This window comes from Lissotriton vulgaris, unplaced genomic scaffold (genome assembly GCF_964263255.1).
Source record: "Lissotriton vulgaris unplaced genomic scaffold, aLisVul1.2 SCAFFOLD_1000, whole genome shotgun sequence".
NCBI classification, from domain to species: Eukaryota; Metazoa; Chordata; class Amphibia; order Caudata; family Salamandridae; genus Lissotriton; species Lissotriton vulgaris.
Genome location: NW_028246706.1, coordinates 193,174 through 208,571, shown reverse-complemented (window position 1 = coordinate 208,571; position 15,398 = coordinate 193,174). Strand labels below are relative to the sequence as shown.

At 50.3% G+C, this 15,398-nt stretch overlaps 1 protein-coding gene across 2 annotated transcripts in view; it reads left to right on the top strand.

Annotated features, from left to right (window-relative positions):
- RBKS (ribokinase) overlaps window positions 1–15,096 on the top strand; it is a 572,657-nt gene extending 557,561 nt beyond the window's left edge. For both annotated transcript variants that reach the window (XM_086949486.1, XM_086949487.1), the window contains one exon: window positions 14,444–15,096. In XM_086949486.1, coding sequence (XP_086805612.1) covers window positions 14,444–14,617 — 174 coding nt within the window. In that variant the 3' untranslated portion in view covers window positions 14,618–15,096. The remainder of the gene's footprint in view (window positions 1–14,443) is intronic.
- Window positions 15,097–15,398: the final 302 nt, after the last annotated feature.

Genomic DNA, 15,398 nt, shown 5'->3' with positions numbered 1-15,398 from the left:
CCAAATCCCTTGGTGTCATACTAGACAAAAAACTCAATCTAATTCCCCACACCAATTCCATTGCAAAATCAGCTCGATACCAACTGCGCCTTCTTTGGGGAATCCGTCGCTTCTTCCCGGAGCGGGACCTTATAATCCTGGTGCAAGTACTGGTCCTCTCCAGACTCGACTACTGCAATTCTCTTCTTACTGGCCTCCCCAAATCCCACTTGTCCCCACTTAAGTCTGTTTTCCACTCAGCAGCTCGTTTCATTTATGGGGCCAAAAGAAGCGATCACATCACACCGATGTTATCTACCCTCCGCTGGCTTCCCTTTGAGGCTAGAGCTATCTACAAGACCGCTTGTATCACTCACAAAGCCCTGCACTCCTCTTCTCCTCGCTACCTGGCGAATAAACTGAAACTCTCTGGAGGTTCTAGACCTTCACGCAATGCGGAGAATCTACTGCTTGAACCTCCCACTTTCAAGAAGGAAAGAACGATGGCCCAATCCTTTTCAGGCAACGCAGTGAGAATCTGGAACTCATTCCCGCCTCAGCTCCGGACCACAGCCTCCTCCCAGGCCTTTAAAAGGGACCTCAAAGCTCTCCTCCTCCAGGGACACCTCCAAAAGTAACTCACGTCCTCTCTTTTATCTGAAGGAAGACATCCCACTACTGAAAATTTCTACTTCTCATGTCCATGGAAGTGCCTTCCCAGTGTGTTCTTGTGGTTAGAGTGTTTGCCTTTTATTGCAGTATTATCCATGTACTTGTGTTTGGTACCCTCTTGCAACTTGCACTCACCACTTTGCCCCTGTAACACACGGTTTGCTTCCTCTCACATGTTTTTTTACCTTTGATACTTGCACAAGTGCCACTTTTGCCTACGTAATCGTTTGTTCTCGTGCCTGAGTGTCTAACATATATTGCAGTATTATACCGCAAATTATACTCTATTTTCTCTTGTAGCCTGCACACTTGTCACTTTTTCCTCCTGTGCACTTTTTACTACCTCATGTATTTTTGGTAGCTCACATTTTTACTACCTCATGTATTTTGTTTGCTCACAAGTGTCACTATTACCTTGTCTACCTCATGTATTTTTGGTTTCTCACAATTTTTACTACCTCATGTATTCTTGTTTGCTCACAATTATCACTTTACCGTATGTAACGTATGCTTCTGCAATCTGTTGTTCGTGTAATGTTCTCAGTTTGTATCATTTCTGTTCCTATTGTGAAGCGCTCTGACGCCTTCGGGTAAAGTTCGCGCTATATAAAATTGCATAAACAAATAAATAAATAAGGTCTGCGTTGTGTCAGGCTGCAATAAACCTGACCACAATGAAATCACCAAATTTCCCTGAAGTTCAACTTTCCAGTAGACAATTCCCTCCAGAACCACTAATACATTTCATCTGCCACTTATTTTGATGTCTGAAGCTCAAGGTGAAAAGTGCATTGGATTATGGGAGTTCGTGATTGGTTCCGTTTCTCCCGGGCCGAAACCACAAACCAGATCTGTTTTGCAGAGGAATTTGAGCCTTTCCTTCTGCCCTTTGATCCGATATGAAATTGCGGCCAGGCTCGAGAAGCAGGGAGCAGAAATATGCGCGCCATGCAGGGGAAGGGATGCGACTCACGGCGCGGGAATGCAAGGGGTTAACAGCTGGCGGGGTCTGTTCGTGGCCCTCGGGCGTCGCCTCCATAAATCTGGCGGGGAGTGGGCGCAGGCTCGCGCCCCTCTCTGGGTTTGCCAGACTGTACCCGGCAGTTCAAGTGCAAAAAAAAGAAAGGGAACTGTGCTTTTAAGTACAATAGGACTGACTGGTCAGAGATATAGGTAAGATGAACAAAATATTCTGTAACTAATTTGCCGGCCTTTCACCTATAGGTAACTGCATATAAAAAAAGAATGTGCACCTCTTAAATGCATGCAGGCCAACATTTTAGAATGGGAAAGGGGGTGATTAAAAAAAAAATTCTATCAACAGAATGAATTTCCCACCTTGACCTCTATTAAGGCGAGGTAATTTCTGGTGGGAGACTCCCAAAATGAAGCACATAGGGGGTTTTTTTGGCTTAAAAAACCGGGAGTCTCCCGTCTGAATCTGGTCTATCAGCATGTATGCAAAGGTAAACTGCATGCAAGTTAAACTAATCTGTAGGAAATAAATTGTTCTGGGAGGAAAGGTCAGTCTATTAATCCAATCACTTAAGATCTCTGTGGTGTAACCAGAGTTTCACTGATTTGAATCCTGTCCTTGTATTAGACCCACTGTCCATATTTGCATCAGGGGGGACACCTTACAAAAGGAGCGCATGGTGCAGACCGGGGTAGGGCATCCTATTATAATGAATGCGCTGCACTCAGGGCAGCCGCAAACTTGTGCCTGCCCTGGGGCAGCTCTTTCAGTGAACTAGAGAGCAGCTACTTCACTTTTCTCACAAGGCCTGGGGGCGCAATATCCATTTATGTCTTCTCCTTAACTTACCCTCCCTATTGTAGCAGGGATCTCTCTCTCTCTCTCTCTCTCTCTCTCTCTCTCTCTCTCTCTCTCTCTCTCTAGTTTGCTTTATTTGTACATCTCTTTCTCTTCCTCAATACTTTCTTCTCTCTTTTTTCTTCCTTTCTCTCTTTATCTTGCTGATTGATTTATACAAGTGATACAATTGATTATCTCCTATTGCTTCTTTATTGCTTTTTCCATCATATTAATTGATATGTCGGTGATATATATGACATTGATTATATCTATACTGATGAATGCTTATTTATCTATTTATTTATTGCGTAACTCTCTTTTTGGTGGTATTGCTTATTATGGTATTTTAATTGTTTATATTTGTTCTCTCAAGCTAATAAAGATTTTAGAACAAAAAAAAGAGCCGCTACTTCCAAGCAGCTCGTGTTTGACAGCGTAGGTAGCAGCCCGCCTGCATATGAAATCAATCAATCAATCAATCAGTGGATTTGTTAAGCGCACTACTTACCCGCAAGGGTCTCAAGGCGTGGGGGGGTGGGGGGGTGAGGGAGGCACGGCTGCTAGTGGTCGAAGAGCCAGGTCTTGAGCAGTCTCCTGAAGGCCGGGAGGTCTGCGGTCTGTCAGAGGTGGAGGGGGAGGGCGTTCCAGGTCTTGGCGGCACGGTGGGAGAAGGATCTGCCCCCGGAAGTGGTTCTGTGGATGCGCGGGACGGCGGCCAGGGACAGGTCGGCGGAGCGGAGTTTCCTATTGGGTACGTAGAAGGAGAGTCTATTGTTGAGATAGGCTGGGCCGGTCTTGTGGAGTGCCTTGTGTGCGTGGATCATGAGTTTGAAAGTGATTCTTTTGTCGACGGAGAGCCATTACAGGTCTCTCAGGTGTGGGGTGATGTGGTCTCGGTGTGGGACGTCTAGGACCAGGCATGCGGAGGCGTTCTGGATTCTTTGGAGTCTGCTGGTGATTATGGACGGGGCTCCGGCGTAGAGGGCATTTCCATAGTAGAGTCGACTGCTGACGAGGGCGTGGGTGGCGGTCTTTCGTGTGTCCGCCGGGATCCATCTGTAGATCTTGCGGAGCTTACGGAGGGTGCGGAAGCAGGAGGAGGAGACTGCGTTGACTTGGTTGGTCATACTGAGCTTTGAGTCGAGGAAGACTCCTAGGTTGCGTGTATGGTTGGTAAGTGCCAGGAGGGGTTCCCAGTGATGCTGGCCACGAGGAATCGTCCCACGCTGAGGGGTTGGGCCCAAGGATGAGGAGCTCCGTCTTGCCCGTTTTCAACTTGAGCCGGCTTGCCTCCATCCAATATTAGACATCCCACGCAACGAACCATCTCATATTAGACATCCCACGCAACGAACACATCTCCGGTCACCTTAAAGACCTCCACTGGCTACCCGTCAACAAGAGGATCACTTTCCGACTGCTTACCCACGCACACAAATCACTCTACGACATCGGACCAGATTGCCTCAACTCTCGACTGTCCTTCTACACCCCCTCCCGCCAACTCCGCTCTTCCAGCCAAGCCTTCGCCACTGTACCTCGCATCAACAAGACCACCATGGGAGGCAGATCCTTCTCATACCTGGCTGCCAAAACATGGAACTCACTCCCCGCTTACCTTCGTCTCACCCAGAATCACCTAGCTTTCAGAAAGCAGCTTAAAACGTGGATATTTGACAAATAATCCACCTCCCCTTCCTAAGCGCCTTGAAACCCTCTGGGTATGTAGTGCGCTATATAAATGTTTTGACTTGACTTGACTTGACGACGGCCTTCATACCCTGGTGAAGGTTGGATTTCGTGGTGAAGGAGAGGGTCAGCTGGGTGTCGTCGGCGTAGGAGATTATGTTGAGGTCGTGTAGTCTGGTGATGCGAGCGAGTGGAGCCATGTAGACGTTGAACAGCGTCGGGCTGAGGGATGATCCCTGCGGGACACCGCAGACGGTTTTGGTGGTTCCGGATTGGAACGGGGGGAGGCGGACTCTCTGGGTTCTGTCGGAGAGGAAGGAGGTGATCCAGTCCAGGGCCTTGTCTCGGATCCCTGCGTGGTAGGGGCATGTGCGTAGTGTGTGGTGGCAGACTGTGTCGAAGGCGGCGGAGAGGTCCAGGAGGATGAGGGCTGCTGTCTCGCCTTTGTCGAGTAGGATTCTGATGTCGTCTGGGGCGGCGATGAGGGCGGTCTCGGTGCTGTCGTTGCTGCGGAAGCCTGACTGGGAGTGGTCCAGGATGCTGTTGTCTTTTAGGTAGCGGGTGAGCTGGGTGTTGATGATCTTTTCGGGGACTTCCGCTGGAAACGGAAGCAGGGAGATGGGCCGAAAGTTCTTGAGTTCGCTTGGGTCTGCCTGGGTTTCTTCAGTAGGGCGTTGATCTCAACGTGCTTCCAGCTCTCAGGGAAGGTCACGGTCTCGAAGGAGAGGTTGATGACGTTACGCAGGTGGGGTACAATGAGGCTGTCAGCTTTGTTGACGATGTGGTGGGGAAGAGGATCAGACGGGGAGCCTGAGCGGATGGTGCTCATGGTCTTGAATATGTCTTCGGTGCTCACGTTGGTCCATGTGGTAAGGAGGTCATGGTCGGTGGGGTTCGGAGTGTTCGTCGTGGCGGGGTCCGGAGGGTTCAACCGGGGTTTGAAGCTGTTGTGGATGTCGGTGATCTTGCGGTGGAAGAAGGCAGCGAGGGTGTCGCACAGGGCTTGTGACGGCGGGATGTCGTTGGTGCAGGAGCTAGGATTGGAGAGTTCTTTCACGATATTGAAGAGCTCTTTGTTGTTGTGGGCATTGTTGTCGAGGCAGTCTTTGGACGAGACTCTTTTGGTGGTCCTGATGAGGTGGTGATGGTTGCGAATGGCGTCTTTGTGGGCTGCGTGGTTGTCGGGCGTTCTGTCGTTAAGCCAGATGTTTTCAAGTTTCCGGAAGGTGCGCTTGGAGGCCAGGAGCTCCGGGGTGAACCAGCTGGCTCTCTGGCTGGTGTCTCTGTCGGTGGGTTGCTCACTGGGGCTAAGGTGTTGGCGCAGTCTTCCATCCAGAGTCTGAGGGCGTGGGCCCCATCCTCGGGGTCGATGGGGCTGGTCAGTGGGCTGAGGTGTGTTTCTAGTAGTTCCTTGGTGACTTTGCCCCAGCGTTGGCGGGGGATCTGTAGGGTGCGGTGATGTGTCATGGGTTTCTGGAAGGTGAAGTGGACGCAGTGGTGGTTGGTCCAGGTGAGCTTGGAAGCGTGGCTGAAGGCAACTTGGGGGCTGGAGGAGAAGATGGCATCGAGCGTGTGGCTGGCGATGTGGGTCGGGGGAGTGACGATCTGTTTCAGTCCGAGGGTGGTGAGGTTGTCGACCAAGGTGGAGGAGTTGCTGTTGTTGTTGTTTTCCAGATGGTAGTTCAGGTCGCCGAGAAGGATGTAGTCGGTGGAGGTCAGTGCGTGCGTGCTGATGAAGTCGGTGATGGAGTTGCAGAATTGGGGACGTGGGCCGGGTGGTCTGTAGACGAGGGTGCCTCTGAGGGTGGTCTTGGGGTCAGTGTGGATCTTGAAGTGCATGTGTTTGGCGGTGGTGAGGGTGTCGTCGGTGTTTGTGGAGACCTTGATGGTGTTCTTGTGGATGATGGCGATTCCTCCTCCGACTCCGTTGGTCCGGTCTCTGCGGGAGATCTTGTATCTGTCGGGGATGGACACTGCGAGGCTTCGTTCATCAAGGTCTCGGTCAGGAAGGCGACGTCTGGTGATGTGGTGGTGAGTAGGTCCCAGAGCTCGACGGCGCACTTGCGTGCGGAGCGGGTGTTGGGTCCCGTTGCTGTGGGAGCATCGGCGTCGTTGATGCAGGAGAATTTGCAGTTCCGGCAGGAGAAGGGGCCGTGGGTGCGTTTGGGGGTGGCCTTGTAGCAGTTGATGGTCCATCCGTGGTTGAGAGCGATGAGGGTTTAGGCATCATAGCGGTAGTGAGCGTCCAGGGTGTTGTGGAGGCCAGGGGATCTGGCACTGGGCACGGTCCAGGTGCAGACGGGCTTGCCGCTGCGCGGCCGAGGGAGGATCCGCTGGGAGGCAGGTTGGCAAGGCAGCGAATGGGCACGGGGAGCGGGCCACAGGGGAGGCAGCGGGGGGAAAACGCACACAGCAGCGGGGGAAAAAAATAGGTAAACGGGCAGGGTGCACAAGTACACAGCAACGGGGTACAGAATCAAGAAAGGGGAGGGGGCGCAGGCACTCAGTGGCAAGGGTACCTGGCACGCAGGCAGCAGCGCGGAGGACAGCAAACCAAGGTGCAGGGGGCACCAGGAGCACGTGAAAGAGGGAACAGAGATCCCCCTGCAGGTTGGCGCAGTGAGTGACCTCACCCACCTGCAGGAGGGTTCTGAGTGGGGTCTGCGAGACCCTCAGATCCCTCCTCCAGAGGCCTGCTCTCAGAGGGCGTAATAAAAGTGCAATACTTATTTGTGGCGCACAGTCATGTGTGCCGTCTAGGGGCCTGTTTGCCTCTGCGCTCGCATCCGTAATAGGGTGTGGGCGCAGGAGCAAAGTGGCCGCGCCTACAAGCAAATGAGGGAACACCCTCTCACTATAGCGCTGGCGCTAGATGTGCACCCACGCTACCAATATCACATAAGTGGATGCGTAACCACTTCTGTATTACTATAGAGCCCCGGGGTCACACCTAGCGGGTGCGTATGCCCTTATGTGTATTACAGACCATTGTTGGTGTGGGGCAGTAGTGACGTATATTTATATTCCTATGAGGTTCCAGCATGTGACTTATTGTGAATATGTTAAGGCAATAGTTAAAAAAAAATATTACAGTATAGAAAGACTGCTGCAAACAGTGCTTTCAAATGTTATATTTTTAGCAATACACATCCAGACTGTAGCTAGTGCAAACCTTTTTATATTTGTTTTCATTAAAAGAATACATTTCAGAACTGGTAACACCCTCACAGTACGTCTCAAGAAGATTAACTGTCAGACAGAAGCTCCAACGTGATTCTATTAATTTCCATTATATACTGGCTGACATGAAGCCAGTGGCGTAACAAGGGAGGGTGCAGGGGAGGGGGTGGTGTGCCCTGGGCGGCACGAGTTTTGGGGGCGGTGGCCTACCCCTGCTGTCTCGAGTTGCAGTTGCCAGCCCTCTCCCCACCGCTCTTCAATGCTGCAGTCGCGGGCAGCAATGGCAATCAGAGGGATCGCCAGCACCTCTCTCCGCTCCTATATGTGGCCGCGGGACGGCAAACACAGGGACCTCCCTGGGCGGCCAATGGTCTAGCTACACCACTGCGTGCAGCCTATAGATTTGATGATTAATCACTTGCACACATTTATCTTTCTCTCAGGCAGTAGGCGCCCAGGAGAGGAGGTTTGTTTCTTCTTTAGCTGTCTGCCCCGTCACAGTGCAGTAGACCTCGGGAACGGTTGTTGCATGCAGTCTCCGTAACTTGCAAAACACCTATACAGTGCGCCTGTATAAGTGTAAGCCTGCCCGATTTGAAAATGTCGGCCAGTTTTTAGGTAGAAACCTACCAGCCAGCCCAGCTGTCTGGTTTGCTAACAACTTGGGGATATTTGGAGACCTTTCCTGGGAATGCATTCCGCCTGTTGCTTACCATTGGCTTTATGGTTTGTAACTCACATTAGCTTGCTTTCTATTGGTTGGCTCTATTTGTTAAGGGCCGTCCAATTTAAGTTCACCCCTTCCGTTGCCCAAACCCTGTTTACTGTATTCTTGCACCACTGCTCGATTTCTGTGGACATGCCTTTAAATCATGTTCTTATCTTGTCCCATTTGCTGTGCATTCAAAGACAGAGTAGTGTGGCTCACTGGTTAGAGGCGGCAGACCCGAGAGCAGAGGACGGCCCGGGACCAGGGTTCGATTCCCGGCGCGGCAGGTTTCTGGACCAGGGTCAGCGGACTCGATAATTCTCTCGCCTCGGTGCCCACTCTGATCAGCGATCACACTCGGCAACTCTGGGCATTAGCTTGCCTCATCTTCACTAACGGCCCCACCAGACCGCCGGGGATGCCTGGTCTCACCCTGGAGATACCCATTAAGGGACCATCTCTCAGGGAAGCCAGGAAGGGTTTCGCAGCGGTCGAAGCGCCTTGGGACCCTACGGGTAAGTAGTGCGCTATATAAATGCCAATACATTTACATTTACATTTACAAATGTCAGACTTTGTCTGCCAGGGAGATTGGTGTTCCTTTTTAGGTCGAGGACTCCGTCGCACTGCGTAAGCAGTGTGGGCGGAGCCCGAAGATTTAATGTTTCTTAGAGGGGGCATGGAACCCGCCCCTCTTCTCCATTGGCTGGCCTAGTAAATGCTGGCCAGCCATTGGAGGAGAGGGGCGTCACTCGGTTCAAGCCCTGTCTTTTTCGGATTTGGGGGCTTGTTTTTTGCGTTCTTTCTATCTGTGACGTCATCCGTCACTCAACAAAAAACACGCACCCGAATCGCGAAAATGTCGGAGCTTTGCGGCAGCCATTTAAAAAAAAATTGTTTTCAGAGGAGGACCGAACTTCACTGCTGCCTTTCTCCATTCAGCAGAGCTGTGTGAGGGGCTGAGACAAGACGAGCTGTGCTGAGGCTGCGGGACTCCCTTTCTCCTCGTGCGGGCTGCCGGGCTCTATTCCGCCTCCCTCAGATCTAACGCGGGTCTGTAGCGCAGGGGGCACTGACACCCCGGTGCCCTCTCCTTCAGGTGCACTGCTGATCTCAGCCGGGCCCCGGGCAGCTGCGGGCGGGAGCTCCAGCCACTCTCTGCCATTTTCGGCGAAGGAAAAAAGCTTTCCCGAGGAGCCGGAGTGGAGTGCGAGTGCCGGACCCTTCTCTTGCCTCAGACAGTAGGCCGGGCAGAGCCAAGCTCCGTCTGTCCGAGGCTGTGTGGGCCTGGAGAGCACCGATCCGGGGCTGCGAGGAGCTAGGGACGAGAAATCCGTGCCGCAGCCGGAGGACGGGACTTTGTGCGCCCGGGATTCCCGGCCCTGTCTGGCCATTGTTCACCCGCAGCACTGCCCCCCGGCCACCAGGGAGACGCGACTGTCCCGTGGAGTGAGTGATCGAGGCCCAGCCGCCTCCAGGGGTCCGGTGTACAGATCCGAGTGTTAAGCCCTTTGCTGGTGAAGTACCCTGTCTCCTCTCTCCTTGTCCGGGGCCGGCCGGAGCTTACACCATGGTCCCTCGGACACCACCACCCACTGTTGTGGGGCCTCCCGGGTCAGAGCAGGGCTGCATCTGCCTGGCACCACCGCGGGCAGGAACCACAGAAATGGTTGCAGGCTCGGAGCTTTAGGAGCTGTGACCGAGACACAACCACATTTCAGTGCACATAATTAAATGAAAACTGAGCAAACGAACTGCTGAAACAGGGCTTTGCTGACTAGATTTGTTCGAAGGTGTAAACTATGCCGGACGCGTAAAGTGTTCCGTAAAGTTGGTTAGCAGGCAGGACCTTGTTTGTGTGCTCTTATAAGTGGAGACTTGACAGCATGTTTCGTCCCCTGTGTTATGACCCATCTGGACACTCTTCCCTCACACTGTGTATTCTCCTTTTAGTATAATGTGGGCCTCCTACATGTTTCCTTTGACTTTCATACCTTAATTATCTTCCTTCGTTATAAATTCATATTCTGCTGACCTTACCCTTTCAGCATTCGCCTGTCCTCTTCTGGCTCCAAAGCTGCTCTTACCTCCTGGGCTTTCCGCTGCCCTTACTCTGTGTCTTCTGCAGCCCTTGCCCTTTCTGCCGATGTTATTCTCTATGTATTCTACTGCACTTACCTTGCGTCTTCTGCTGCCTTCGCCCTTTGTGCCTTCTGCAGCCCTTACCCAGTTTGTCTTTGCTGCCCTTACCCTGTTTGTCTTTGCTGCACTTACCCTGTTTGTCTTTGCTGCCCTTACCCTGTTTGTCTTTGCTGCCCATACCCTGTTTGTCTTTCCCCAGCGAGATCGGGGTGTCCGGGTCTGGCTACACAGAGCTGGAGGCGAGTCTGTGCTCGGGCAGGGGGCTATCCCCTCCCTGCTGATACTGGTCGACTGTGTGTACAAGAGGGCGGGGTGAGTGCATGGCTCATACCTGGGAAGTAATGTGGTCTGACACAGAGTACGTGGCCTTTGTACAGAAATGGGGCTTTGGCGACGGACAGCCTGACCCCAGCCCTAGGTTATCTGCGCATTTGTGGGGGAGATGGGGAGAGGGAGAACCTTATTCTACAACTGAAGGTAGTAATGGCTCACACTTTCGCTGTCTGTCAGCCAGGGTATTCATGAAGCACATGTACTGACTTCCTACGCACCATGCTTGCTCCAGTGGATGGCATAACTGCCCAGGCCAGTCAGAAGCTTTCCTTGGACACAGGCCAAGACAAGTAGCGTGGCTCTGTCTGTGTGTGTGCGTGGCTCTGTCTGTGTGTGTGCGTGGCTTTGTCTGTGTGTGAGGGGCTCTCTGTATGTGTGTGGGGGGGCTCTCTGTGTGTGTGTGTGGGGGGCTCTCTGTGTGTGTGGGGGGGCTCTATGAGTATGTGTGTGGCTCTGTGTGTGTGTGTGGCTCTGTGTGTGTGGCCCTCGTTGTGTGTGTGTGGCTCTCTGTATGTGTGTGTGTGTGGCTCTGTGTGTGTGTGTGGCTTTTTGTGTGTGTGGCTCTGTGACCGGGAATACTCTCTACTACTCTCTAATGCTCACCTATTGCCATTGTAAATGACAATACCATTTATTTATGTTTTTGCTCTGTGTGTGTGTGTGCGGGGCTCTCTCTGTGTGTGAGGTGCTCTGTGTGTGTGTGTGGGGGGGGGGGGGCTCTGTGTGTGTGGGGCTCTCTGTGTGTGTGGGGGGCTCTCTGAGTGTGTGTGTAGCTCTGGGTGTGTGGCTTTCTGTGTGTGTGGCTCTGTGTCCGCGAATACTCTCTACTACTCTCTAATGCTCACCTGTTGCCATTGTAAATGACAATACAATTTATTTATGTTTTAAAAAAAAAATGAAAAAAAATGTCATGAGCAATGCCAATAGCTCTACCTTTAATAATGCCAAGAGCATTGCATTGTAAATGCTTGTTTTTCTCTGACTTCAGAGTGAGGATTTATGGGACAATCATGCTGGCTGTTTGGGATGTGCTTGAGGAAGGCTGTGCAATGTGATTTTTTTTTTTTAGCAAACAAACTTTAAATGTCAGTAAAAGAAACTTTGCAGATATTTCAGAATATACCAGAATGGGAAAAACACACACATGAAGCAGATTTTTTGGTAATCATGAAATGTGGTGGAAACAAATATTTTATTACAATCAAAGCACATCAGTGCTCAGTCAGGGTGATGACATTTCCACATATTATCGCTTGTGTGCTGTATACTTTTATTAGTAAAACTACGTCTGTGCAAATGTAATGGTCAGTTCAATTGAAGATGTGTTGTCTGTAATGGTAGTACACTATACACTGTACATATTTTACTTTACCCCCCTCCACTCTACACATCAATGCAGTCAACTCTTCACCCCTCCACACTATGGCATTCCACTCCACCCCACCTCACACTGCCTCATTGCACTCTATTCTTCACCACTCCACACCACTTCACTCTATGCCTCTTTACTCCACACCGCTTTACTCTATGCCAGTGCACGCTAACTCACACTACTATACTATGCACCATTGCACTCTGTGCCATTCTACTCTGCGACACTGAAATTTACGCCACTGCACTCTACCCTGTACCACTTCATTCTATATAAGTGAACTCCATGTCAATCCTCTCTATGCCACTCTATTCTCCTCTGCACGCTAAACCACTGTACTCCACCGTGCACTGCTCCACTCTACTCTGAAAATATCAACCGGGCACCATTGTAGTCAGCACTACTCCATTCTAATCTGCACCACTGCCTTCTGCTCTGCACCACTATGCTCTACTCTGCATCACTGCACTCAAAGCCAAAGCACTTTAGACCACTTTACTCAAAAGCAATACCCTCTATGCCAATCTACTCTGCACCACTGCACTCAACGCCACTATACTCTAATCAGCAACATTTTACGCCACTCCACTATATGCCACTATGCCTGATACCATTGTACTCTGTCATTGCACTCTACGTCACTCTATTCTACTCTGCACCACTGTACTTTATGCCACTGCACACTAAGCCACTCTACTGTGCACCACTGCACTCTATGACAGTCTACTCTGCAACACTGCACTCTCTGCCACTGAACTCTATGCCACTCTTCCGTACGCCATTCTACTCTACGTGCCATTGCCCTGTATGCCACTACTCTCTTCGCCGCTCTACTCTGTATCGCTCCTCTCTACACCACTGTACTGTACGCTAATCTACTCTACGACATTCCACTCTATGCCACTGCACTCTACTCTGAAAAAATCTGATATACTCCACGGCACTGTACTCCAATCTGCACCATTTCTCTCTATGCCACTGTACTCCACTCTGCACCATTCCACTCTACGCCACTCTGCACCATTCCACTCTATGCCACTGTACTCCACTCTGCACCATTCCACTCTACGCCACTGTACTCCACTCTACGCCATTCCACTCCATGCCACGCCACTGCAATCTACCCTGTGCCACTCCACGCAGCTGCTCTCTATGCCACTGCACTTAACACCAATGCACTCCACACCACTTTACTCAAAACTCACGCACACTACTCCACTGCACTCAAATCTGCTCTGCACTACTGCACTGTATGCCACTCTACTCTATTCTGTAACACTCTAATGTATGTCTATGCAGTCTACATCACTCTACTCTGCATTATTGCACTCTAAAGTCACTTTATTCTGCACCACTCTGCCACTGCACTATACAACACTCTACTCTGCACTCTTCGCCACTAAACTCTAAGCCACTCTATTCTGCCCCATTCTACTCTGTACCACTGCACTCTACTATGCAAACCTCTACTCTTTGCCACTACTGCATGCTACGCCAATGCACTCTACACCACTATATTCTACACTGTTCTAATCTACTGCGCATCATTGTCCTGACACTGCACTCTACTCCACTTCACTCTACTCTGCTCCACTTTACCCTATGCCAGTGCACCCTACACCGCTATACTATGCACGACTGCACTCTTCACCACTACACTCTACACCACTCCAATCTAAGCCACTCCTCTCTTATCTGCACCACTCAGCTCTACGCCTCTCCACTCTGTGCCACTCTACTCTGCAACACTGCACTCTATACCACTACTCTATGCCACAGCACTCTACCCTGCACCACTCCACTCTATGCGACTTCACTCCTCTCCGAAACAATCTACTCTGCGCCACTCTACTCCACTCCATTGTACATCACTGCACTCTACACCACCCTACTGTACTCCACTCTCCTCTGCTACTGTGTGCCGCTGCAGTCTACACTGCACCACTCTACTCTGAAGCAATCTTCTCTATGCCACTCTGCGCCATTTCACTCAACGGACACCTCTTGAATAAATTAAGTAGGGATGAGATGTTGGGTCATGGTCCGCATCTCACTAATGTAGAGTGTTGTGGCAATGCCCCTACTTCACACTAACACACACCATAGATGCCAGATTCACATCTCCTCTCCGCTGCTCACATCTCCTCTCCGCAGGCCACCGCTCCTCACTGATGAGTGCTGTCGATGAAAAGTGCCAGCTTGTTGTCCCCCAACTCCTTACTGATAGAGTGCAAATACAGAGCTGCGGGTTCACGCCCTCACTACTCGCTTTTTCAGTTTAGGTACAGACTGCTGGGTTCATAACTCACTCTATGCTAACTTTCTGGATCGGCAGTATTGCGTTCCCGCCTCCTGCTCTTCAATAATCGGGCGTCTCTCCCGCTCTTTAATAAAGCTTGTGTGTTCTTGCTCAGTGTTCTTACGCGCTAGATGCTTCTTTAAACCTTTCCTGGTTCCACTTAAGAAAAACTAGTTATCCATCATCAGATTTTATTATGGTTGCTCAAGTAGTTGATAAATATCCTCCTGATGTGTTTGTTTTCCTTTCTAGGGTGCTGGTGACAGTTTTGTTGGGGCTTTGGCTTTCTACATGGCCTACTATCCAGATCTGGGCATGGAAGAAATGATCAAGCGATCCGGCTCCATCGCATCAGTGAGCGTCCAGGCAGCGGGGACGCAGTCCTCCTACCCCTTCAGGAAGGACCTTGCTCAAGACCTTTTTTAGAACTCTGGCCAACCTGGACCGTTCAACAATAAGATCTTAGAGAGTTCTCTGTCTCGAGCAGCCATTTGAGAATTTCATATTTTAGATCGGTTAATAAGTGAAAATAGTAATCAGTGAAGAAATAGGATCAAAGAAAAAAATATAATTTTTATTGCATCGTATAATTGACTCTTGAAATTGTGTGTTCTGTTAGCGTAACACACAGTGGGAATGATGTGATAATTGCGCTCACTGATTTTGCTCTCAGTTTTGTACAAATATTTGAAATTTGGAGGGGGTAATTTGTTGTTTTCAGGGTATGGAGGAGTGACTATCCTGATGCTTTTTTAATGGAGAAAAATCGCCCTGGGATTAGGTAGTATGGGTTTATCTTTATATATGAAAACAGCTGAGGAGAGTTTAAGGTTCTCTTTTCTCAGGTTTATTGATATCATCAGTTCTTTATTGCAATAAAGGATTGGTTTACGGTGCTATGTTAAGACATTATACAATATTTGAGTAGATAAACTTGAATGCCTGACGCGTCTAGGATATATCTGTGTGTGTGTCTCAATCATCAGAATTGGTGCAGAGACATGTCATGAACTACCTGGGACAATTCAATCTAGTGCCCAACCTTGTGTCATATGACTAGACACACTCCAGAAACACTTCCAAGTTGCCTTTTAGCTTTTCAGATCCTTTTGGATGGCAGTGTGTGCTACAGGAACATCCAACAATCTTGCCCAGTACAAGTCCAAGAAAGGATTGTCGAAGATTTTGTTTTACTACCTAGTGTCAG